At 45.8% G+C, this 24,543-nt stretch overlaps 1 protein-coding gene across 3 annotated transcripts; it reads left to right on the top strand.

Annotated features, from left to right (window-relative positions):
- The first annotated feature begins 3,006 nt into the window (after positions 1 to 3,006).
- LOC106894790 (chromosome unknown open reading frame, human C6orf106) lies at positions 3,007 to 22,694 on the top strand. Of its 3 annotated transcripts, none has more exons than XM_014953701.1 (4): positions 3,007 to 3,189; positions 6,795 to 6,992; positions 9,597 to 9,700; positions 18,572 to 22,694. In XM_014953701.1, exons 1-4 carry the CDS (start codon positions 3,099 to 3,101, stop codon positions 18,605 to 18,607), a joined length of 429 nt encoding a protein of 142 aa, XP_014809187.1. In that variant the 5' UTR covers positions 3,007 to 3,098; the 3' UTR covers positions 18,608 to 22,694. The 3 variants fall into 3 exon arrangements, 2 of the variants coding, with proteins under 2 accessions (XP_014809187.1, XP_014809186.1); XR_001413310.1 differs by having other exon boundaries at positions 3,009 to 3,189; positions 9,597 to 10,475; XM_014953700.1 differs by having other exon boundaries at positions 3,009 to 3,189; positions 9,597 to 9,925.
- Positions 22,695 to 24,543: the final 1,849 nt, after the last annotated feature.

Below are 24,543 nucleotides of genomic sequence, written 5' to 3'. Positions count from 1 at the left end.
TGCCTCCACAAATGGCACTCATTCTCCCCAAGCAAAGCACTGCATTTGAGCTGATGCTTGGGGTTTTTCTGGGGGGTAGGGAAGATGGGGAGCTCTGTCCCTTGGAAGGGGTGGGTTCCTGGTTGCGCAAGCGGAGAAGGTGAACTGTGAGCCGTGTGGGTATCTCTCCCAGCAGAGCGGTGCCAAACGGCCTCTCAGAGGCTATCTCTTGGGGTTGTCTGTGTCAAAGAACTCCAACTTCAGTCAGATTTGCTTTGTCATCCTGACTTTGGCTCTTGCCACTTTCAATTTCTCTTTAGTTTCTGGAAACTTCTGTTTTAACTCTCTAGTGGGAAGGCCAAGGTGTGTCCAAACATGCAAAAGGGTTGTGTCCAAACAAAGCCCTCTGCACATTGGTCAAACGAGGGAGGGGAGAAAGGTTGGTTTGCGAATATCTGATCACAAAAGGGTGGCAAATCTGGGGTTTTTGTTTGTGTTGGGTTTTTGTTTTGTGTTGTTTTTGGTTTTTTCCCTAGCATGTGTTCTTCTTTAGTTAGTTTTTAACTAAAGGCTGCAGAGGACTGAGCTGTTTCCCAATAGCAAAGCAAGCAATGAAATCTGACACAGGGAGGGGAAGGGAGTTGGCAGAGGGCCTATGTGCACAAATAGCCCACTACGTTTTGAAGCTGTATTTACAGCCCAGCAAACAAAAAAGCAACAGTGCGGGCTGCCTCACAGAGAATTACAGGAGAAATCTTCCCCTTGCAACTTTTTTTTTTCCTCTCAGTGTCAATAAAACATCATTGCTACTGATTCCAGAATCGTAACTCACAAAATGTTGCGGTATGTCTGAAAATGTGTTTATAGTAGTGGATTAGGAAGAGAAAGGGCTGCGTTGCTGCCTTTTGTAGCTCTCAGAATCCCTTTTGCCTTGGACCGCTGTAATACAGGAAGAAATCCTAGTGAAAACCAAACTCTAGATCACAGGGTTTTAGCTGGTTGGGCGAACAGGAGTCTCTTGGCACGGCCCTGTTGGGAGTTATGTAAATCTTGTGCAGTGTATAAGCAACAGGCGGTTGGTGACGTAAAACCCAGCATTTGTCTCTATTTATTGGCTAATGTGACATGCACCCTTCCTCTAGCATTCGACTGAGCTGGCTGTATTAAATATAGCCCTGACACTCCTAAGTGGAATATGCCTCGAGCTGAATAATGGCTTCTGGTCTGAAATTCATTGTTCTAAACGTGGAGATCTTGCACCGTGGCCATCTCCTCTCTGTATCAAATTCTGTCCCGTGTTGATGGTGAAAGGTCTCGCTGGAAACCTCAATTTGCTGAATTTGCCATCGATCGATCGTTGTGGCCAACATTCCTCCGGTGCCTCCTCCCACGCTGGCCGTGCTCTGGGAGACTGAGCAGGATGTCGGTAACTCCTGCGGTGATTATCTTCTGTCAGTGGTGATGGATTACCAAACTGATACATCTGGTGTTTAGGTCCTCTCCATCATGGGAGGCTCACAGATCAGCCTAATAACTGCAGTTACCCCCTTTGACCCAAGCTGCAGTGCTATTAGCTGCTATATTTGGGGTCCTTTATGTTTTCTGTGAGGAGAAAGCAGCGATGCTTCTCCTATGCAGTTCTGATTTTATCCAGAATGCCTGATTCTTAATTTTTTTCTCCCTTCAACACTGTAGGACTGGAACAGGAGGCAGTTTCTTTGCTCACCGTTTCGAGCCTCTTTCCAGCTGGCAAGCAGTCCAAAAATCCCTATGTTTGCTCTTTCTCAGGGTCACGCTGCAAATGTTTCTCTTGTTTTCACCTTGGCTTTCTGGCGTTGGTTTAGACACATGACACTCCACCACACAATACAAACCCTCAATATATCACTGCACCCGTGGAGCGCAGCTTCTGACAAGCCTTCTGCATGGCTTCAGTTTAGGTGGTGCTTCCCAGTTCTTGAAGGTTTGGGGTGTTTTGTTGTTTTGGGGTTTTTTTCTATCCTGCTCAAAAACAACACAGATTTTTTCATACTCATGATTAAAAAGCAGTTATGCCCATTGCATTTGGTGAGATCTTACTCATCTCCGTTCTCGCAGCACCTACTCACAACATGTAAATGAGGGCCACAACCTCTCAGACATGCGTAAACAGAGGAATTACATGACTTGCCAAACACTTACATAATAACTTAATAGTATATCGTGGAACGGCAGCTAAGACTCATCAATCCTCTTCCTGTTCTCAAATTAATTATCATACGAGTCTTAGCTACACCACGACTCTGGAATCAATAGTGTTTATGACTTTCTGAATGTTCTTAATATATCACAGACTTCCACTATCTCATTTGTCTTTATTCAGTTAGAACTTTTGACTCGGATGGTTTCTAAGTTCCTTTGAGTTGTGAGTATCCAGAGGCTGAGACAGCATTTTAATGATTAATAAATTAATTAAGAGTACTCATGGCTCATACGGGACCATGTGTTTCAAACACAGCAAGGCTTGAGTTATTAACCACAGCTACTGATGCCCTTTGGCCCCGAGAGCTATCGTAAGAGCGTTCCTTGTGTTTTGTTCATCTCGTGCTCCTCTTGGACCTTTTGTGCCAAAATAAAATGGAGAGATTGAGTCCTTCTGAAAGGAGCTCAGGAAATGAGTCTGGTCTAGAGAAGCTGCCCTGTTGTTTCATGCTGCTGCAACAGCACTTCCCTCAGTATCTCCTGAACTTTTTGGCAAACTTCACAAAGGGCTAATGGGGTAGAGGTTGCTGAGACTTGTAAGTTCCAAGGTGTTCAGTGAAAATAAGCAGCAGAGTAGAGAAGTGGTCTGAAATAGTGTCTCTGGCGAGTAAAATGCTGCATTTTGAGCTCTGTTGTCTTGGGAGAATCCATGTGTGATAGAGGTAAAAGCTTTTAAAAAGTGTGAGCAGCGGAGCCAGTACAGTCTGGATAATGTTTTTTTGCTTAACTGTTTAGGATGAAATATGTAAACCTGTGAAAAGGACCTGACCCACCTGTACTTCACGTTGTAATCTGCTTTTATTTTGCTTTCCAGGAATCTACAAGCCGCCATTGGAGCCTACTATGATTTTGAGAGTCCAAATATCAATGTACCCTCCATGTCCTTTGTTGAAGATGTCACCATAGGCGAAGGAGAGTCCATCCCTCCTGATACCCAGTTTACAAAAACATGGAGGATACAAAACACAGGTAAGGCCTTTGGTGTGTAGCAAACCCCGTATATTATGTGACAGGGTGGCTGAGCTGCTGGGAGAGAAGCTGGCGTGAGGAGGAGGTTCATGTGCACTTCACTTGGACTGGAGCCACCCCGTTACTGGAGGAGGTGACCTGCCAACCTCTGCGCATTCCCCTTCTTAACATTGGCACAAACAGCTTGTGGCCAGACAGGCAGCTCAGCTCACCAGTCTTGTTCTTTGTGCCACAAACAAAATCTCTAGGAAACTTCTAGATAAAAGAAATTAAAGTACAAGTTTGCTTTTTTTGTTTGTGTTTTTTTTTATTATTTTTTAAATGGAGGTAGTTTGATCTGAAAGTAGATTTAGAATCCTTAGCTCATTGTGTTTCTGATCACTTGATGCAAACAAGTGCAGTAAGTTTTTAAGTCAATAGAGGGATGCCTTTTACCTCATGACCAGTCTTTCATCACACCATTTGCCTGCCTGTCCCTGTCATTTGGTCATTTGGCTCTCTCTAGTCCTCTCTGTTCTCTGGGGAGGCAGTGATGCAAGGATCTGACCCTGAGAAGAGGTACCTGTGTGGGGGTACCGTGGCAAGTCCCCTTTGCTTTTTAATACACTTCTGACAGAATTGCGTTCTCATGCTTTGAGAGGATGAAAGGCTGGATAGACCACATTCCAGTATGAAATAAGTCAAAACAGTGACTGGAATCCAGGAAGTGAGACTGGACAAAATACATTCTCGGTGCTTGATCTGTCGGGATGGAGTCACAAAGAAAAATGAGATCCCTGGATGCAAAGCGGAATGCCTTGTCTTCAGGTGTTGTGATGACAGGACGTTGCATGAATGTTTAAGCTGCGTGTCTGAATTTAATTGACCTGCTTGCACTTTTGTGAAGCAGAACGATAGCAACAACAAGGTATAATGTCATGAATCATCGTGAGTAAAGTTCAGCTGTGTTAGTATTTCTGCTTGTAGATAACTGCAGTGCTGGAGCGCTGTACAGATTTGTGCTGAATATCAAAGTATAACGGGCTAAAACCATACTAAAAATCTAAGAGTATTTCATCAGGATGTGAGAAGTGAGAAGAGGCTCTGTGTGTGTTTAAGAACTCTTATTTTAAAAGGCTATAGTCTAGAGAATGGGCTAATTATTTCAGTTTACTTTTTCTGCCTCTATTTGTTTGAATTAGTACAATGGAAAGGTGGCATGTATGGCTTGCTTAAACTCCAGGAATTTGGAAAATTGACTGGCAATTTTTTTTGTAACTGTCTCAAATACAAGTCTTACAAATGTAGTAAGTTTTGACAGCTCTTGTTTCTCCAATATTAGTACCTTAATTTGTATGTTATGACTACACCCCTATCTTGCTCCTTTCAGACTCCTTGTTCCTCTGATGTCCTCTTTCCTGAATGCAAATTCAGCCTTAATTTAACATCCTCGTTCAAGCAGTGTCTCATTGTTCTTGGAACGTTTGACCTTCTGAAATCCATGGGTCTTCCAAAATGAGGAAAGGGAGTTAATCTTGACTTAGGAGTTCCTGGCAAGACCAACATTTGTTCTGGCTTCTGTGTGGGTTAAAGCCTGGCTGCTTAAAAACGTACATCTGTGCTCGAAGAGTGGTGCTGGAGGCCAGAGCTTGTTAAAACCACGCTGTTGAGGCACATCCTGTGTTATGACTGCAGTTTAAGGAGGGCCGTAGCACTTTAAAACCATTTTATGGTTTAATTAAGGTATAATATCAAAGGACTATAGTGTTTCCAGATAATATCTGCTTGTTAGGTAGATAACTGAAGCAAAGCCAAGGGTTTTAACAGCTCTACAGGAACGCTTGATTAAATGACTTCAGTTCTAGAACACGAAATACCTGAGGCATGTGTCACCGAAGCATTTAGTATCTGACAAGTATGACAAGCAGAGCTCTGAGAGATTGTCAGTTCTAAGCCTGTGAGCAGTAAGCTGGGTTCAGTCGGGTTTTCATATATGTTATTAAAAACCAGTGCCCTGTTCTGATATCTTCCAGGATGGTGCTCGGCTTCTCTGCCAAAAGACCAGTTCGTATAGTAGAACCATTGCTGAAAGAGCAGCAGGATTTAACAGACTTATTTCCTCTTCCCACTCTCCCCCCAGCTGCTGCTGGCTCTGCAGGACAGTTACTACAATTTATCATCTCCTGAGAGATGAGTGTACTGAAATAGAATGACATAATCATCATTTCATTTTATGGGGCTTATCAGTTGCAGCATTCTGGGCACCTTGCAAGCCTAAAGCCATTAAAACCGATAAAAATCACATAAATTATTTAAACTGAACCATGTTGCTGGGCTGCCAACCTTTTCAGATGAGACTTCACACTCAACTCCCACGCGCTATAGTCCGAGGTCAGCTCAGACTCTGCTCCTCTTCCAGACACCTCCCTATCTCAGCAGTGTTTCCAGTCCCCCGCTCCAAATATCCCACTCATTTGTCCACCTCGTGCTTTCCCTGCAAGATTGTGAGTTCCACAAATCAGGACTTGACTAGAAAACCTGTCCCTGCCGTGTCTTCGCTGGAGTATCCACAGGGATTAAATTAGCAGGCAAGCTGTTGCGAAGGATGCTCTTTGGGGTAACCTGAGGTCAGACCAGCATCCACCCTTCCCATCTCGGAGCAGACACAGAGTGGTTCCAGGCTTCTTGGTGCTTTAGCCTTTCCCTGGCTCTTTCCATCAGCCTTAACCTGGCAGAAGGTATTCTTAAAGTCCTTGGCTTAGTCATGTCACGTAATTGGGGGAGAAGCAAAAGAAAATTCTGCTAAACTGATTTTTTTTTCTTTTTTCCATGGCTGTCGGAAGCCCTCTTTCTGTCTGCCCCAGAATGTGTTATCTTTGGTGGAGAAGGCTGCGCTCGCACGCAGCGACTGTTTTCTGGATCTCTACAGATTGCCAGGTCACACCGTCAGCCCCAGTCTCTGCAGTCTAAACACTCATCTCCACAAAAAAAAAATCATATGTTCACAAGCCTTTCCACCTTTGCACGAGTCGGAGAGAAGGGTTGGTGCAAGAAGGGAAATAAACTCATTTAGAAAATAGTACCAGCTCTTCAATTATAGTTCAAACACACAGTTCCTCCTGAGGCTTTAAAAAAAGAATGAATCGCTGAAAGAAAATGTTTCCAGTGCTTTGTATTATTAACAGGTATTTTGATATCGCAAGGCTCAGGAGCTACATGTAGGGAGGCAGAAAGAAATAAGAGGGGGGGAAACCCCCACGTAGGACTTCATCGTTGTCTCTACCATTGGTAAAAAATATATGCGTGTTGGTTACGTTAAATTATTATTTATTTTTGCAGCTGTTATGCTGTGATTGAGATTTTCTTTCTGTGCAAAGATGACCTAGAGATTATTCAAATAAAAATATAAATTGTCCTGCTGGTGTCTAAATGGACCGGTTAAGCCTTGTCTCAAAGCTACTCTTCTCCAGCATCCAGTGCTGGGTGTTTTGTGGATCTTGGTGTTCCTTTGACTGTTCAACAGCTGCACAAGGGTGTTTAATCAGTGTGTTTCACCCGCTCTTACACGAACAGGCAAAGCTTTTCCTGGTGCCCTGTCAGTAATTCTGTCTTCTCTTTAATCCCAGGGACGGAGGCTTGGCCCCCGGGGGTTTGTCTGAAGTACGTCGGGGGAGACCAATTTGGCCACGTCAACATGGTGATGGTCAGGTCCCTGGAGCCCCAGGAGATCGCGGACGTCAGCGTTCAGATGTGCAGCCCCAGCACAGCAGGGATGTATCAGGGACAGTGGCGGATGTGCACGGCCACGGGACTCTATTACGGAGGTGAGTCATCCCTTTGCCACCACTTCAGGCTCTTCCTGATATTCCCATCACAGGGAAAAATGGAAATTCCTGACCCTTTGGAGATGCTCTTCCCGATAACCACGGGGTGAAGGTAGAAGGCTGCCAGCTCTGGGCCTAAATATAGAAAATAGAATAGAGAAAAGATCAAGTGAGCTGCTTTTGTTGTCTGGGTCAGCACAGGACTGTTTTCTAAACACTGGAACCAATTGCTGATTACACAAAGCTCTGAAAAAACAAAGGCACTTGCAGAGTTCTCCTGGAGACTGCTTCCCAGTCCCTCCTCAGGATTCTTTCCCAGTTTTCCAGCACTGAACATCGTGAACTACATACAGGCATAAAAATCTATTGAAGTGGCAAAAACCTCACCCGAGAAGTTTAGTTAAGGCCTGGGTTTTATTAGTATAACTTGGTGCGTGCACAGTGAACTGATTTTCTGTGTTTAAAACCCACTTTTTGGATATTCTTCCTGAAGCCTCACCCTGAGCCACCAACATCTTCATTCATTTGGAGCCTTTCAGTTGTTTTTAGCCAACTTTATACCGAGAACATCTTTGTGGCTGTTTTAGCAGCTGGGAGTATCCCGAGTACATGGGTTTGAGTGAGAGATGTTCGCACTCGGGAGTCAAAAATAGCTCTTAGAAACACAGGGTTTTTGGTGGAATTGTCAGCAGATGGAGGACTCTGCGGCGTCGGGGATGTGGGGATGTGGCTTTTCCTCAAAGAAAGGGCACAAATTCCCCCACGCAGGTTGATAGGCCAGTCCAGCTTGTGATACCTGTCACAAAAAGTGTGTTTAGAAAGCCTGACAATTTCAGATCTTACTGAGATTCCTCAAGTTGCACGTTTTGCAAGAAAATGACCTACAAATTCATATCCCTTGGGCTACCGAGCTCAGAGTCAAAAATGCCCTTCCCCGGTGATATAATTGACGACCTTTATGCTCGCTCTCCCCCGGTGGCAAAGCCCAGCAGCCGTGTTGAGGGCCTGGCAAGCGGCCGGGGTTGTTGCTGGGTGGATTTTTCACGCTGGTAGGGCTTTGGTAGCCCCGTGGCGAGCGGCGGGGCCGGGCGTTGCGCCGCGGGCGGGCAGCAGGGGGCGCTGCGGGGCCGCTCGGCCGCCGGCGGGGGGGGGGGGGGGCGGGGGGGGGAGGGTTCCCGTGATGCGGCGCTGGGCCCCGGCCTGGCCGGAGGCGTTAAAGGCCCGCGCGGCCCGTTACGCCCTGGAACGTTCTTTAGGCCCGTTTTTAGAAGAACGGCTGCGTTTGGAACAGCTCAGTTTGGATCTCCGCGCCGGGACCGGCACCCTCCGCCACCTCCGCCTGCGCGCCGCGGTGAGGCCTAGGCCCCGGGGGTCGGTTTCCCCTCCCCCCTCCGGATGGTGAATTGGGCGGTTTGGGGGCTTTAATAGTGCTTCAGAATGGGTTACAGCCCCGGCAGGGTGCCGGGGGGGCCTTGAGCAAGTTGTATTTTTGGAAGGTAAAAATCCCACGGTCTTTAATTGGGTCGTAAAACGCCAAGTAATGAGCCCAGCCCTGGGAAATGGGGGAGGTTCCGTCCATCCCTGCTGCTGGGGAAGCCAGGGTGGAAAAACCCAACAGCCAAAAGCTGCTCTCTGCTCCCCCAGGCTACCACCGGCAGCAGGAAAAGAGCCCCGTGTAGGTTAACACTTGACTGCAGAAAACCTGGAAGCAATTACAGTGTACCAGGAGGTGCTGTTATTAGATCTGCCGAGGTGAGAGGAGGTATTGCTGCTGTTCTTCCTCATTCTCCCTCTCCGGGCTGCAAAACAGAACTGGAGCACACTTAATGGCGAGGTGAAAAAAAAAGAAAAAAAGGGCAATAAAACTGAATTTGGTTACATATCAAGAATTATCTTTATGTAAATAGGCCATAATGTTTGCATGGAGTGTAAATGAAATGGTAGGTAAAATAACAATCTTATCTGCGTACAAGAGACGGACATGCACTAGGTAAGAACAGTAAATATGTTTCTTATTCTAACCAGTCGTTTGCGAATTTGTGCAATAGTCTACCAAGCCTGGTTATCTTATCCACCTACTGTGAGTGTTTTGGAACAGGAACGGAGATACTTTGGAGTGAGTTGTTACAGATATAATTGCCTTCTAAGTCACCCTTTTGTCGTTTTATTTGAACAGTCAAACCTTTCAAGGCTAAACAAAAAACATTGCATTTCCTTTACCATCAGAGTAGAAGACTGGCAGTGATATCTCCTGGCTCTCATTTCATTCTTGCTGCGTAGCCTTGGATAAAATCACTTGAGGTTTTCTTTTTTCAGTGCATCCTATTGGTAATGTGAAATACGGAGCATCGAGTTGTCGCATCAGTTTGTTTATTAGCTGGTTCATGTAAGTTCAGTAGGAATAAAACTTGCCTGGTTTTCTTGAAAAATTGGACACTAAATTAGTATTTAACCAGTACTTCTGCTGCTTCATAAACGTGTATTTTCAACAATCAGTCTTTGTTCTTGCTATTGTAAAGGATGGAATTTACGTTGTTTTTCCTCCTGGCCCCTTCCTCAAAAACTTCATCTAGTGACAACTCAAATGTCTCTCTTTCTCCACAGATGTCATCTGGGTGATCCTCAGCGTGGAAGTTGGAGGACTTCTAGGTGTAACACAGCAGCTGTCATCCTTTGAAACAGAGTTCAACACGCAGCCGCATCGCAAGGTAGAAGGAAACTTTAACCCATTCGCCTCTCCACAGAAGAACAGGCAACCAGATGAAAACAACCTAAAAGACCCTGGGGGTTCCGAGCTAGGCACAATCAGCAAAAACACATGGGGGCCTGCTCCTGACCAAATCGAACAAGATCAGAATGGACTGTCACAAAACTCTGTAAATCTCTCCCCCAGCAGTCACTCGAACAACTTGTCGGTAGTGACATACAGTAAGGTAGGTGCCCTGGGAGAACAGGAGAATGGGTAGGTGATGAGACCCCTCTATGTAATAGTTCTTCGTTACAAACTGCAAAAGCCCTTCCCTTCTGCTTCTGCCAGACCTGCTAAGGAAGGTTTTGAATTTGACTGTCTGACTCTGCCAACTCCTCGTGTTATATCAAAATACTTTTGCCTCTGATAGACTTTACCAGATCCACCTTTTTGGTTTTTTGGGTTTTTTGGTTGTTTTTTTTTTTTTGCTTCAAGTCCTTCTTAAAATTTATATAATCTTGTCTGGGTGCTGTAACTATTAGTGGCTGGAGCCTGCTCCGGTTGCGTGTGCAAATAAGTCAAAATATCTCTCTAGATGTGCTCCTGAGTTTTACATAATTTTGAAAAGAGTAGAAAAAATAATCACACCCCCAAACCCTAAAATTAACCAGATAACTTCTTTTTAGCTGGTGTGGGGAGACTACAGAGCTCAACATTTTGATCCCAGAAGCTACCTGTCAGGAACAGTCAATCGAAGGACTATTCCTGTCTGTGTCCTTGTCTTGTTTATAATTGTAGGTGACTTTTAAATTCTCTTTACTTTAAATCTCTTTCAGAAGCTTGCTTGGTGGATGCTATATGAGTCTGAGTGATATTTTGACTGTTTTTATTTGCTTGTGTGTGAAAAATGAATTGCAGGATTATTTACAATTCAGAATCCACCTGTTAATGCAGCCAGTATGTGTAGGTGTGTACTGTCGTATGTCAAACTAGTTTGATTTTTAAAATCCTTTAAAAAAATGCTTTACTGTACTTTAAGCAGGCTGTGTAGGACAATAACACTTGGTTGATGAATGACTTAATAAAGCCCTAATATTAGTTCACCTACAGCACTTTAGCTCCTACCTGGATGAACTGCCTGTCCTCTACCAGTGGATCATATTTTAGTGACCTACTTTGCACCAGGGCTATGCATTTATTTTTTTTTACTGATGGCATGCGCGGGATTAACTGTTTGACAGACTCCCAATCACCCTTCTTGTGTTTTGCACCCCAAACATAAATTGCTATAAGCTGTATTGGCTCCTGCTTCAAGATTCTTGCTCACTAAAAGTGAAATGGATGGCTTGGGAAATGATTGAAAAAAAAATAAAGCCTTTCACCTATAAGTTCAAATCCAACCTGAATTAGCGGTGACTGAAAGCCACTACCTTTTCAGTGGTTGCTTGGAGGATAGTGGTGTTCCCTGAAGAGACAGATGTGGTTTTTTGACTGCAGAAGCCATCTGTGTGTGGATACAGCTTCTCTGCGTAAAGTCTTCTCGGGTGCTTCAGGTGGGGAGTGCTGCCTCGTGGCTGTTGTGTGGATCCCAGCAGAGATTGGTGACAGCTCTATGTGTCCCTTAATGAAAAAATAAAAATCAGTTACCAGCTACAGCTTTGGTGAGATACTGGACTTAGCCAAGCCTTTTGTAGCGAAAATGTTAGGTGTAATTTAGGTGGGAAAACTCAATTCCACATTTGGTGGCCAGCTTTAGGCTGGAGGTGGCTTTTTTTTCCCCTGTTGCCTGTTTTCTGAGTGCAGAGCTTGGCAATTACTTCACAGCTGATTTGCACTTGCAGGTGGATAGATGTGGAGCTGCTAATACGGGCTCTTCTGAGAAGGTTCCTGTGTAGAAATCCTGGACGTGAGGTTTTGGCAGTAACATGGCCTTGAGGTTTCACCTTCCTGGTGAGAGTAGAGCAGCGTGGCCACCAGGAGGTGACAGGCACCAGCAGACTCTCCTGGCTGAGGAGTGGATGCTTTGCCTTTCCTAAGAATGTAGGTGTAAGAAACCAATACGTATGGGACATAGCAAAGGTCATTTGTACTATGGAAAAGCCAAAAAGGAGAGTGAAGCCCTACCAGAGAGGATTTCACTAAATTTAAGTAAGCTTATTTAGCTAGTGACCCAAAGTTCCCCATCAGTACTCTTTGGAGATGTGAGCCATTAGAATCTAACCTCAGATACAGGCTAGGTGGCCTTTCTCCCTTTCTTTTCGTTGTTGCTTTGGGTTTTTTTTATTTCCTTTTGTATTTACAGAATATTCTTGGGTGGATTTGAGGTGGATTATCTGAGATAAAAGTAGAAATTGTGTTTCTTGCTTAATTCAGAAGGGATAACTTTATGGTCCTTTTTGGAGATGGGGTGGGGTATGTGAAAGCTCATTGATTTCTGAGGTTTTTTTCATCTCTACTGCAGTGTTTCTGTTTGTGATATAACAAAACAAGTTAGCTTTTCCCTTGGAGGCTGTTATTAAGGTAGGTCTGAAGATCAGAGTCCTGTTCCAGCCTTGCCCTTCCTGTCCAGGGCAGGAGATGTTCTGCCATAGACGTTGGTACGATCCTGTTTCTGCAGTGAACGATTCTGAGGAGGTTTGATATCCTGGATACTCGGTTTTGTTTCAAACAGCCAGGTGAATGTGCTCACCTCCCCTGGCGTAGATCTGTCCCTGTCGCATGCCTTCTTCCTGCCAACTGAAAATCCTTCTGGAAAAGAAGATATTTAATGTTTTTTTCTAATAAGTGGTAAGGTGTAAGCAGGATACCCAACTGCTACTGAGGCAGGAAGGGGCTTATTAGAGGTGATGTCAGAAGTATTAACCCACCCCATCAGCAGATGGGTTCTGGTACCTGTTAGGAAGAGCTCTGTCTGGCCCATCTTCCCCGGGGACTTGACCTGTTCTCTGCTGCTTGAGAGGGGTAACCAAAACCACTGCATTTGGAGCTGTTTTGTGATTGAATATTGACGTGAAAGGCTTTATTTGAAGTTCCTGGAGCAGACAAAAGAATTCTGTGTGTTGGTTACGTAGTTGCTCGTTAGGATTCCTGGATTTTATTTGTCTTGGGCAGGACTTCTAATACTGTTGTCTGCTTTTGTGTACCTGGAGAATGGAGTGAATCCCTAATTTTGACACACCATTTGGTGAGATATAGCAAAGGGAAGGGTAAGGTCTAGTTAAGGTGTTCAGAAGGACCTATGTCCTGTATTTAGAAGCAATGTCAGCCCTGAAATATTTCTCAGATCACCGTGGAGGCTTCCTCTCTGCCGAGAGATCCTGAAGAACCCTGGTCATGCAGTTGCTTGAGACCATGGAATCTTTGAGATCAAACTAGCAGTTTCTGGCATCTGCAGCTGTAAAATGTACTAGAAGTTGCCAGACCTTGTCTGTATTATTCTCCCTCCGGTGCAGCTGAGCAGGTGTGACTTGTCCTCTGAAATTCCCCCTTGGAGTCAGGATCTCGGTGACACTGATGTGCCATCTGCTGCCAGATTAGACAATATATCAGTGTTTCACACGTGGAAACACTCAAAATGCTTTTATACGTGGTTTAGATGCTCTGCTCACTGAAGCAAACTTCTCTAGAAAAAAAAAAGAACCAAGATGCTGAATTTCCTGTAAGCAGATGTGATATGGTTGAATCAAAGTGACGGTGACCTTTATTGCTGCTGTAGCGTACACCTTGCCTGGGTCCACCCTGCCCACCTTATCCAATAAACTGCTGGAAGGTTGTAGATCAGGATCTGTGTTCAGGGCGTTGCTTTACGCATGTTGTTGTTCTCTCTATTCCCAGTAGAGTTTTTGCATGTTCTTAGAATTAAAGATGTGCTTAAGTGCAGGACAGGATGCTTATCTCGGGATGCGGATGAGCTGTATTAGAGTCCAGATATACCCATGCATGGGTATTTTATTCTCCTCTTTGGCAATGGCTTTCTCTCTGTATTCTCGAGAGAGATGAGGCTAATATAGCTTCCTTCTATGTACTGGCTCCTGTCTCATAGCAACCCTGTCGAGGTCACTGCTGCTCTCTTGTGACAGTCTTTTACATTAAAAGTGCAAGATGCAGTCTTACAGTGCCTGGGGAATTAGAGTTAAATTTCTTAACTAAGGGAAAAACATAGAGGTTTAAATGTCTGAAAAGATCTGAAGTGCATAGCCATATACTGACATTCAGATTGTACTTGTCACCTGTATGTAAAAAAAATAAATATATATATCTCTAAATCTATTGCCCGTATGGATTGAGGAATTGCTGTTTTCTGTGTAACACAGAAAACTGCATGTAGAAGTTCTGATTCTGCAAAGATTTGCTGGTATAGAACAATTTACATGGACACCACAACAGCAGAGGGGGTTCTACAGCTCATCTGGCGTTAATCTCTTCGGTGTGTTGCTTGCGCTGCTCTCAAAGACACGATGAAATACAAGCATACTTGGAGTTCATAAAATTAAAATCTTAACACCTTTTTTCCTGCTCTACTTCTGCTCCCTCTTGTACTTCATCCTGTGTGGAGCCAAACTCTGATCTCTGCTACTTGACAGCTTTCTGTTCGTAAGGGGAGATCAAACCGCTCTCTGTCCTTAGAGCCTTTAACTGGCTTCCCCTCTCTGAGTGTAAAAGTTGCTGCTGCTTCTGGATGTGTGCTTCTTCTGCATCAGGGCACTCCAGTTTGCCTGCTTTTGGGGTACCTCTGTAAACTTTAGACACATTTTTCCACTGGGAACTAGTTGGGTACCAAACTAGTGGGTAAGGAAGATGCCCCAACACTGTTTGCTTCCACGTAGAGGAGAAGCTCCTTCCATCCTGGTGTCTGGGCTTCAGCCTGGGCTGGTTACCACATGCTGAAATGAATTTAGAACAAAGTGGGAGAGGGTTGAGCTCGGAACTACCATGGCTGCTCTGGGACAGCCAGGCTGCTGCCTAGCATCTGTGGGCCAGACTGGTGTTGCATGAGCTGGTTTGCTTCTCTGGTGATGGACTAATGTGTTTGGGTGCTGCATGTTTGCTCAGCCATGAAACCCCCCAGTCCCTGTGCTTTTGGACTGTGGGAAATGTGAGATAATCTGATTTATTTTTTTTTTTTTAGCTTCACTTTGCTCCATTGCAGGCCAACAGAGTTTCCCTGATCTTTTATCTCAGCAGACTAAAAGCACACGATCGATTAAGTTACAGAGGGCTAAGGTTTTTTGCATGGTAACTGAATCGTGTGCCCCAGCCCTCGTGTTCTCCATCAGCTCCATCTCAGCCCGTCCTGCCCGCGGCCGCGCCGGCAGCAGGTTCTTCACTTCTCGACCTGCCGGGCCGTGTTTGCACAGCGTGTGTGGAATGAAACAAAAAAAACGTGCTCAATCTGTTGTTCTGTTTGTGTTGGGTCTCTGTGAGTCAGTGGGGAGACCCGTGCGTGGTTGGGAGCAGCGCTGGGCAGGAGGGGCCGAGGGGCCGGGGCTGTCGGTGCGCACGGGAACACTCCTGTATGGCTTCAGCTCTGCATCACAGACTCCTCTCTCTCTCTGTACCTTTTATCCATCTTGACTCAGTCATGAAGGTGAAATAAAGATAGCTGTTTGAAAGCCTGTGTGGTGATGGTTTATGAAAGATTAACTTGATTTTATTTCTAGCACAGGTGCCTTCATTTAAAGAGCTCAGTATTTACAGAGGCTTTTAACTTTCCCAGATGTCTCAATTCCCTTCTAGATACAGAAGTCAAACGATAATTTATACCAATAATTGTCATGTAGAGCCTTTTCTTGAGAACACATGGTCCTCTATTCTCCCATATTTATCTGTATGAATAGCCAGTGTCCTTTCACTTGCAACTTAGCAATTACTTCTGTGGAAGATATTGGAGGAACTGAAAGTAAATTTGCAAAGCTGCAGCTGAGCTTTTCATCAAGTCAGTGATCTCATTTGGAGAATGGAAGGGAATTCACCAAAAATAGTGTGAATAATTCTTCAGTTGAAATAACTCGGGGGGGAAAAACTGCAATTGTATGCAGAATTATTTTTGCATGTTTCTGATGTAAAATATTGCATATGAGGGATAATTAGTCTTGAAAATGTTGTATAATGGGGATTGGTATTTGCATTGCAGCAGATACCCGGCGTTCCCAGGTATCAGGACACTATTACACTGTGTGTGATGAATAAATGTAATGTGAGGGAATTGCCCTGCAGAGAGCTTGCATTTTAGGAAAGGAAGAAGAAAGAGCATTTCCTGAAGGGGAGTAAGAGTTTCTTGCTCAGAGTCTCATGTTAAACCACGTCTAAAATCGCAATCATAAAGAAACACTTGAGTTATAATTTTGTAAGTTCTCGTGTACGCTAATAAATCTGATGGGTAAGTGAAATGCAGTGAAGAGCAGCAATCCCAAAAGCAAAGATTTTGGGGCTTTTTTCATTGCATCAGGAGAAGGTAACCTTGGTCCCATATTCTGGGAATGTTGTAGGAATCACAAGAGCAGCTCGTGTAGGGACGGCAGCCTGGGACGCGCAGGGTGTAGTGAGTGGTACAGAGCTGTATATACTTAGTAACCTGACTCTCTGAAGGTGAGCTAAATTCTGCTTTTAATTAACACAAGATTAGCATAATCGTGCAGCTTTAAATTACATGCTACAGAAAACAGTAGCCGAAGATCCAGAGGGTTTCGCTGAAAAGAGGGATAACAGCATTTTCCTGGGGTCTCTGCACACAGAGGGACTGATGGACTCTTCTCCTGCCTGACGTTAAGCTGAAGGCTCTGGCCCGTGTGCTGATTAACTGCTAATTCTTTGATGTCACGGGGTGATGCAGACGCTCAGCCAAGGAGGTTGTGCCTGTGACATAAACCATGAGACACAGGGAGGGTTCGGGGCCGGCTCCGCGGTGGCCCCAGCAGAGGGAGCAGGTGACTGGGAGAACTGGGAGAGCTGGGGGTGCTTCCCGGGCAGTGCCTGCAAAGTCTTCTCTAAAGATGGAGCAAAGTTTGGCAAATGTGTCCGTACAGGTAATTGGCAACAAATCCTGGTTTTGTTCTGTAGAGCAAAAAGCACAATAGCTTAATCCCACTGAGGTGAGACTGCTTAGGGTCTTGCTTATACGTTGCTTTCCTTCTGTGTCCTTTGAGGGGTTTTCGTGTGCTTACATCATTTTAACATTTCACATCTGTTCTTCCCCTTCCTCCTGTTTCAGTGACTGTGTCTTTTTTGGAAATGTCGAATTATCTCAGTCTCGTGATGTTGGTGGGAGCTTCTCCCTTCTGAGGTGATCTCTTGCGCTGGAGTCTGCTGGGTTTTATCCTTTGAAAAGCATGATTTACAGACTGGGAACACAACGTATTCCTAGGGTAGAAGCGTGTTTGTTTTTCCATCGCTTGCACGTATTTCTGTCTGCAAACAGCAATTTCCAAGCTCCCAGTCTTCCGTGCTCCCAATGAGGTTCATGAGATGTCCTGTTTTGTCTGCTAATCCCCCTCTCTTGGTTGAATTTTGAGACCTGCTGATAGATGCTTCATTTTGCTATTGTCTTGTATTTAGCCACATCTGAAAGAATTAACGTTTACGAGCTGTAGCAAGATTACAGGCTTCTTATAGCCTTTGCTTTATACCATAGATATACAAGAGAGCTCTTGAAGTTGGTTTTTTGATGAAGTTGATCCTTTCTTTATATGAGTCATGTTGAAGACTCTTTGCTTCGTGTTTCTGTGGGTCCTGCAGTGAGGTTGTTACAGAGTTGTAGGAATAAAGTTATAGTACAGGTTGGGGGTGACCTGCTGGAGAGCAGCTCTGAGGAAAAAGACCTGGGAGTCCTGGTGGACAACAGGATGGCCATGAGCCAGCAATGGGTATTTCCTTTGAGATTTGCCCTGTTAAAGGCAAAATGGTGAAAACTGATGTCAGGGCTTCATGTAAAGACTGAGAAGGACTTTGTGGTAATTGGGCTGTTGGTTGTCTACTCATCAGCATGCGGGAAAGAAGCTGGACTGGGTTAAAAAAAAAAACCTAAACATTTGCATAATGGTCTTCCGACTGTGACAATGAAATATAATGAGCTTGTCTCACTTTTGACCCGAGTGTGTGTCTGGAGGATTCTGTGTGTGGCTTGTACCTTCGTCATTGTGACAAACTTTATATCCCTGTGACTCGGGAGGTCTCTTGCCTCCCCGTCGGCCGCTCTCTTCTGCTTCCTGATGGAACCCTGGAGAGCTGATTTGAACAATGGAAATTACAAAAAGGAGTTCCTGTTAATTTGAGACCTGTTACTAGATCTGTCATTTAGGTGACTCACTTCAGGATGTAAAGGAGGGAAAATTGATTCTGTAGTAAGCATTTTTATTCTTTCTGGTTAAACGCAGTGGTTGATTTTTTCACTTGAGGAAGAAGCTTATTATCTTGAGAGTGTGAAAGAGGCAGTTGTGAGAACGTGGATTTCCAAATCTTGATTATTTTTCTTAAATAGACACTTCTACCTGTTACAGCCTCCTACTTTAATGTTTGCTGTAATCTTTACAATAGACTTGTGAAACTGCAGTTGCTTGGCCTCACAGGTATTGTAGCATCTATAGGGGATTTCTTCCTCTAGTGTAGAAAATACAAGTTACTTTGTGGCCCAGTAACCCCTGGCTATTACCTGCCCTAAATAACACCTGAAAGAGGTAAGTGGATAAAATCTGACATCTCTGGGGAAAGCAGCTAAAAGCACCCAAACCTTTGTTTTAGGTGTGTTTCATGAAGCTGGACAACGAAGATCACGCTGGGTAAACGGTTGTGTTTGGTTCAGAAGCCCTGGGACGGGACGGTGGTTTTTAGGTGTGCACTCATCGCTTGTATTTCTTGCCTATTGAAATTGATTATGTCTCCAACTTTCTTTCAGGGTTTCCACGGTCCTTATCCCTTCGGACAGTCTTAAAACACACAAAAAACCACAAAACGGGTATCAACAAGCGGAGGATTTAACAAAGAACTGACTTTTGGGGGAAGGGAGGGGGATTCATGTGGCAGACACAACGTGGACCCCCCCCTTCTCTGCCTCTGGGTTCTGGATAAAGAAGAAAATACAAAAGCCCAGTAACTTAAACTTAGCTGTTTCCAGAGGAAGATTCAAAATCTAAGTATGCATGTGTGAATGCTGGATTTCAGGAGTGTTGTTAAATGCTATGAGAGAAAATATACCAACACCGTGGGTTGTTTTTTTTTTTTTTTTCTTTTTAGAAATCATTCTCACACATAATTAGGTAGCTTAAAAAGAAGTTTAAAAAATGAAAATGAAAAAGCCATCTTTAAAAAAAATATTTTGCCTACAGAGCGGTTGTAGTTTGAGCAAATGTTTAATTTCTGTTTGTTTCTTGTTCATAATTTTTTTTTTAAATAAGGGACAGCGTGCATTTTTATGGAACTGTCATGTTTTGCTTGCTACGAATGGGAATTTGCTGAGCATCTTCTGGGGTTTGTGCAGTGACTTCTCTTTGTCGGACATTTTTTAATGACAGGTTGGGTCTGCGCCCAGCTCTGCAGTTTTAATATCATCTGCTGGTTTTAGTTACCAACTTTTTTTGTCTTCTTTTATTTCTCTTTTGTGGTTTTTTTTTTTTTTCCTTCTCCTTTTGGTTTGGGTGTTGCTGTTAGTTGTCCTGCATGTTGTTGGAAACCGTGCTGAAGACCAGGTCTCGCTTTCAAAGTTGGGGAGAAAGACTCTGGGACTTCTAGGATCACATGGAGGGCTCCTTCCCTTCCCCTTGTACGTGGAGTACACACAAATACACACCCATATTAAGAAGAAACAAGATTTATTAAAGTTCCAGAGCTGTCCTATGTGGTTAGCATTTAAAAAAAACCTTTTTTGTTAACTCTTGATGTACAGTAGCTGTGCCTAGAGCAACCGAGCAAGCGTCTCCGTCTTGTGCCAAGAGGAAACTTCTTCTGTAGCTGTAACTCACCCGGTAGTAGTTGCAAAGCTTTGCAAAAGTCCTTTTAATTTTGAATCTCCCATCTCTTTTATGGAGTATAAGTTTGCATTCATTTCTCCTGTGATAAAGTACTAGCTTAGAGGCTAATTGTTTGCGTTTTTGAATGCAGAGCAAGAGTTAGCACCATCAGCTGGATCCCGCGCTGTCGCCTTGTGTTCATTCGCCTTTCTCCTCCTGGCTCGTTGCTTCGCTGAGGCTCTTCCCTTCTCCAGGGGCTCTCCAGGGCTTGGTGTCAGAGCAGGGACTGCTCCTCTAGAGACACGGGTTGCTCTGCTCTTCCTCCAGCGTATCTTCCTTCAGTTAATGGATTGGGAAGGGCCCGTGTGAGGGGAGGGAGAAAAGCCTCAAGTGCTGTGGTGGCTTTCTGAAGTGCTGTGTCACCACAGATCCCACTGAAGGGGAGCGAGGTGAGGGGACACCATTTTATTCAGAAACCTGGACAAGGCTGGAACAGCCATCTGCCAAAGATGCAGTGATATGCAAAGCTCCCACTTCCTTCTTCCAGATCTTTCCAGTGAAGACTCTTGTTCTCCTTGCTGGAGCAGAGCGTAGGCTTGTGCATGGTGTGTGGCTTTACACTGGTTGCTCTTTAATAGTTGTATTTTCTTGGTTGGTTTTGAATGGGGCCTTCATTTTCATTGCAGCTACCCAGAACACGCAGTTACCTTAGTGCATACAGGTGGATCTCGTGGAGGACAGGGGAAGCTCCTTCTATCCAGCAGAGGAAGAATCGGGCCATTGATTTTGGTTGCATTTCAGAGGTTCAGTTGTTAAAGATCATTGTTATCTGGAGTCTCCCTTCAAAAATCTGTTTGCTGGGAGAAGCAAGTACAGTGTGAGAAGTTATCTGCATCAAAGTGGCACTGCAGGGCTTGGACTGGTACCCATTTACACATCTCAGTAGCTTGCTGGAGCTGGGTGATGTTGAGATCCGGAGTGAAGCCATGGAAGGTGGTGCTGTGCTGCCCACCTTGGGTAGCACTTGGTTCTTGTCCTGGAACATCGCTTTGTCCCAGATTAGTTCCTCCTCTCGGCACTCAGCGTAGGGAATGACTTGCACCACTGGAGAGTAGCATGGGCGAGCAGATTCTTTCTTGGTTTCCTCCTTTCTGAACAGGTGGCTTACGTGACAAGTTCTGAAGGCATGAACCTGACCATCACCTCTTGCAGTGCTGCTGCTTCCCTTCTGAAGGCATCCATAACACCAGAGGCTGCGCTTTGTCCAACTGAAAAAGCGATTCCTTATCTTTAGTAGCTCTTTTTATCAGCTGTCTAGTGGAAGGGGGAGAAATGAAGATCTGAGTTTGTTTAGCTGGTGCTGCAACCTTTGCTGTGTGTCAGCTGGGGCATCTGGGAGACCCTTGGAGACCTGCACGCTGCCTTTCTCCTGCTCCTCCACGTGTGCTCCTCCCGGCTATAACGGCTGCCCCATTCGTGTTCCTGTGCTGCTCCTGAGGCTGAATTTTCCTTTTCTTGAGAAAAAAAAACCAAACCAACTTGCATGCACCCCAACTAGTCGTGTGCTTTCCCACTCAGAAGGCACTTTGTTCTGTGCAGACTTGAATTCTCTCTCCTCTAGAGTGTTTTCAGTCTGGAGTCCTTGTCATGAAGGGTCACTTACTCCAGGGTGTGCAGAAGGGCAGGGCCAGAGCCCAGTTGCTGCTGAAAATCCTGCACCCTCTCGCTGCTCCCGTCGCCTCTTCCCCGGGGAGCCCAGCCCAAGTGCTCCCTTCTGGGAACGATCTCTGCCAACGACCACGTGGAGCTCTGGATGCTCTGAGGGTCTGGGGAGTGGAGCCCTGGCTGTGACAGTAGGAGAATGTTTAAATTCATGGCTGCTCTACCTCCGGTTTTCCCTCGAGTTAAAAACTGTTTCAGTGAGGCCAAAGGTGGTTTTATCTCCTCTGGTTCCTTGGAGCTTAGCGCTGCAGCCGGCCCTCAAATTGCTCTTGCTGTCAGGTTTCCAGCTTTTAAATAGGGGGATTTGAGATGTGTTCAGCAAAGCTCTTTCCAGGTGACTTCAGGGCACGGTGATTGGACTGGTTTCCACTGGGCTGATGCGTTCAGACTCTCGGGGTTTTAACATCAGAGCCATGAAACAAATAGCCTGGTTTTTCAGAAGTGCTGAATGCCAAAGATTTTGGTGAGCATGAGGTGTGTGTGGGAGCTCGGGTGACCTGGTCGAGGTGAGTTAGGCAGGCAGAACTCAGCCCTGTTGGAAACGGGAGGAAATCCTTACTGGGATGAGACTGGTGAACCAGTAAAGAGGCTGTTACCCCAGTGAGGCTGGTGTTCCTGACTGGGGGAGGGATGGGGCTGGTATGGGAGGGTGCAGGGATGGAGAGGCTGCAACTGGCTCCAGATTGATGAACACCCATCTGTCGTGAGGTCCTGAGGAGGAGGGAAAGAGAGATCTTCCTTACCCCCCCACCCCTCCAAAAGGAAAAAGATAAGATGGAACATCTCTGAGGGTCTCTGAATGGATTGTGAGCTGCTTGGGATGGCTCTTATTGCTAATACGAGTTGAGCAGTGGCAGCCCAGGCCCCCCCTCTCCCAGCCTGGGCAAACTGGAGGGTGAAATCCCCAAGGTTACCCCCAAACAGGTAACGCTGGCTGGGGGGAGAGCCAGAATCCGCTGCCCCCATCTCAGGAGGATTGGTTTCAGAGCCCTGCAAGGGTTTGGAAGATGTGGGTCCCCCCCAGCAAGGGGCAAAGCCGCATGGGCAGAGAGAGCCCGGGCAGGAGGGCAGCCGGGGGCTGCAGGGTTAGGAAATGCACGCTGTCCCACCTCTGGGTTTCTGTTGTGTGTTTTAATATTATTTTTTTTTTTTCCGTGTGTGAGTGCGTGGGTGGTTCTGCAGCCTGTCTGTTCTCTCCAGGGGGAGTGCATGTGTAGAACAGGATGGTGTGTTGCCTCATTGAGTCTGGGAGAAGTCCTATGATAGCACATTGGGGGTAAAAATAAAGGAAGCTTTTTCCTTAATGTATAAATGAATATTTGTATGATTAAATTAACACAGAAAAAAAAATGTTCTGTAGCTGTTGAGAGTTTTATTGAAGCTGCAAAACCTTATGAATCTGTCATCTTGTAGTTAAATGTTCCCAGCTTGCTTCTATCTCCAGGGTGTTTCCAGACACTAAGGCACAGTGCCTTGAACCCCAGCCTAGCCCTGTCTTTACCCCAAATCGCTTTAAATCAAAACAAATCCATTGTATAATCTTTGCAGAGGACCACAAAGATGATGAGGGGCCTGGAGCATCTCTTAGGAGGCAAGGCTGAGGGACTTGGATCTTTTTAGTCTGGAGAAGAGAAGGCTGAGGGGGGAACTGATCAACGCCTATAAATACTGAAAGGGTGGGTGTCAGGAGGATGGGGCCAGTCCTTTTTCAATGGCACCCAGCAACAGGACAAGAGAAAATGGGCACAAACTCAAACACAGGAAGTTCCATCTAAACATGAGGAGGAACTTCTTTCCTGTGAGGGTGGCAGAGCCCTGGAGCTTTTTGTGAAGGGCGATGGGGGAGAAGAGGCTGTGAAAAGGGGAGGGGGTTCACCTCAGCATCTTTCTGGAGGAGGATTTCCCCCACTGGGGCTGCACTGGGTGGTGCCAGTACAGACCATTACATCTGGTTATACTTGTTCACCAACTTGGCGGTGGATGTCCCTCCTTAGGAGATCAGGTAAGTTCTCCACGATAATGCTGTCCCAGGGCAGGGCGAGGGGGTGGTGGGGGCTCAGCCCTGGCTGGGGATGGAGGTGGGCACCCCCTTGGCACCGCTGCCCGCCCCTTCCAGCAGAGCATGGGGCTGGAGTGGGAGGGGAGGTGGCACCGAGAGGTGTGAGGAGGAGTTTTAGTGGTCCTCATGTGGGGGCGACCAGCACAGAGTCCTTCAGGGCCCCCTGCCTGGCTGGGTGGTGTCCTGGTGCTGGGCTGAGCCCTGGGCACAGCGTGTGGCGATGCTCTGGGCTTCAAACAGCAGCAGCTCAGCCCCGCTGCTTCACCCCTCTTCAGGCACAAATTTTGAAGGCAGAAATTTTGGCTTTTTCCTTTCTTCCTATCCCTAAGGGAGTATCTGCTGCTCCTGTACACCAGGGTGGGGGTGCGTGAAGGTCTCTGGTGGACACCTGCATGGCCACCTCGGGCTGATCCCATTGCCCAAGGCGGCCCGTACCACTCAGGGCACCTGGCCCAAGCCTCTCCCTGTATAAACTATCTATATAAACTGCTGTGGCACAGCTTAGCCGAAGCTTTTCCTTTGCTTACATGTGACTTTGTCGCTAATCCTCGCAAAAAGCCTCGGTCTGTACGCGCTGGGTTTGCTTTTGAAGGTTTGAATAAACGCCTGGAGCTTTCATGTGCTGTTTGAGCTCGACTTGAAAGCCTCACTGGGAACAGACATCCTGCTGCCTCTGCCTACGGGTATTTATTTTGTGCCTCGAAAAGAATGCGCCCCTTGAGCTTCTCGGTGCTCTGGGGTGTCTCTTGGACGGCTCTGTTTGGGGAGCTTGGGGTTGCCTCCCCTCCTCCCTGCCCAACTTTTCATTTACTCCTTATTTGCTTGAAAGAATCTGTTTGCCTTTAGGGTTGCAACCCGTGGAGGTTCGCCAGCGCGGGACAATGCCATCGCACCTCCCAACGCTGTCTCCTGAGCGGGCAAATAACTCCAGGGATGGCTGTAGGGGAGGTTGTCCCCCCCGTCACCATCCCCGCGGGGTGACAAGGCAGGAGCCAACTCAAACTCCTGCCGCGGTCACCCCCAAACTGCTTGCGTTTGCTTTTTCTGCTTGTTTGTTATTTTTAGGGGAAGCAGATAGTTGCTCATGAAAAGTTATAAAAATAATTCTGGTTTTAAGCAGCTCTTTTTTCGCTCCCTGAA

This window comes from Calidris pugnax, unplaced genomic scaffold (genome assembly GCF_001431845.1).
Source record: "Calidris pugnax isolate Ruff unplaced genomic scaffold, ASM143184v1 scaffold245, whole genome shotgun sequence".
NCBI classification, from domain to species: domain Eukaryota; kingdom Metazoa; phylum Chordata; class Aves; order Charadriiformes; family Scolopacidae; genus Calidris; species Calidris pugnax.
The sequence above is the reverse complement of the archived record's forward strand: the minus strand, read 5'-3'. Positions and strand labels throughout refer to the sequence as shown.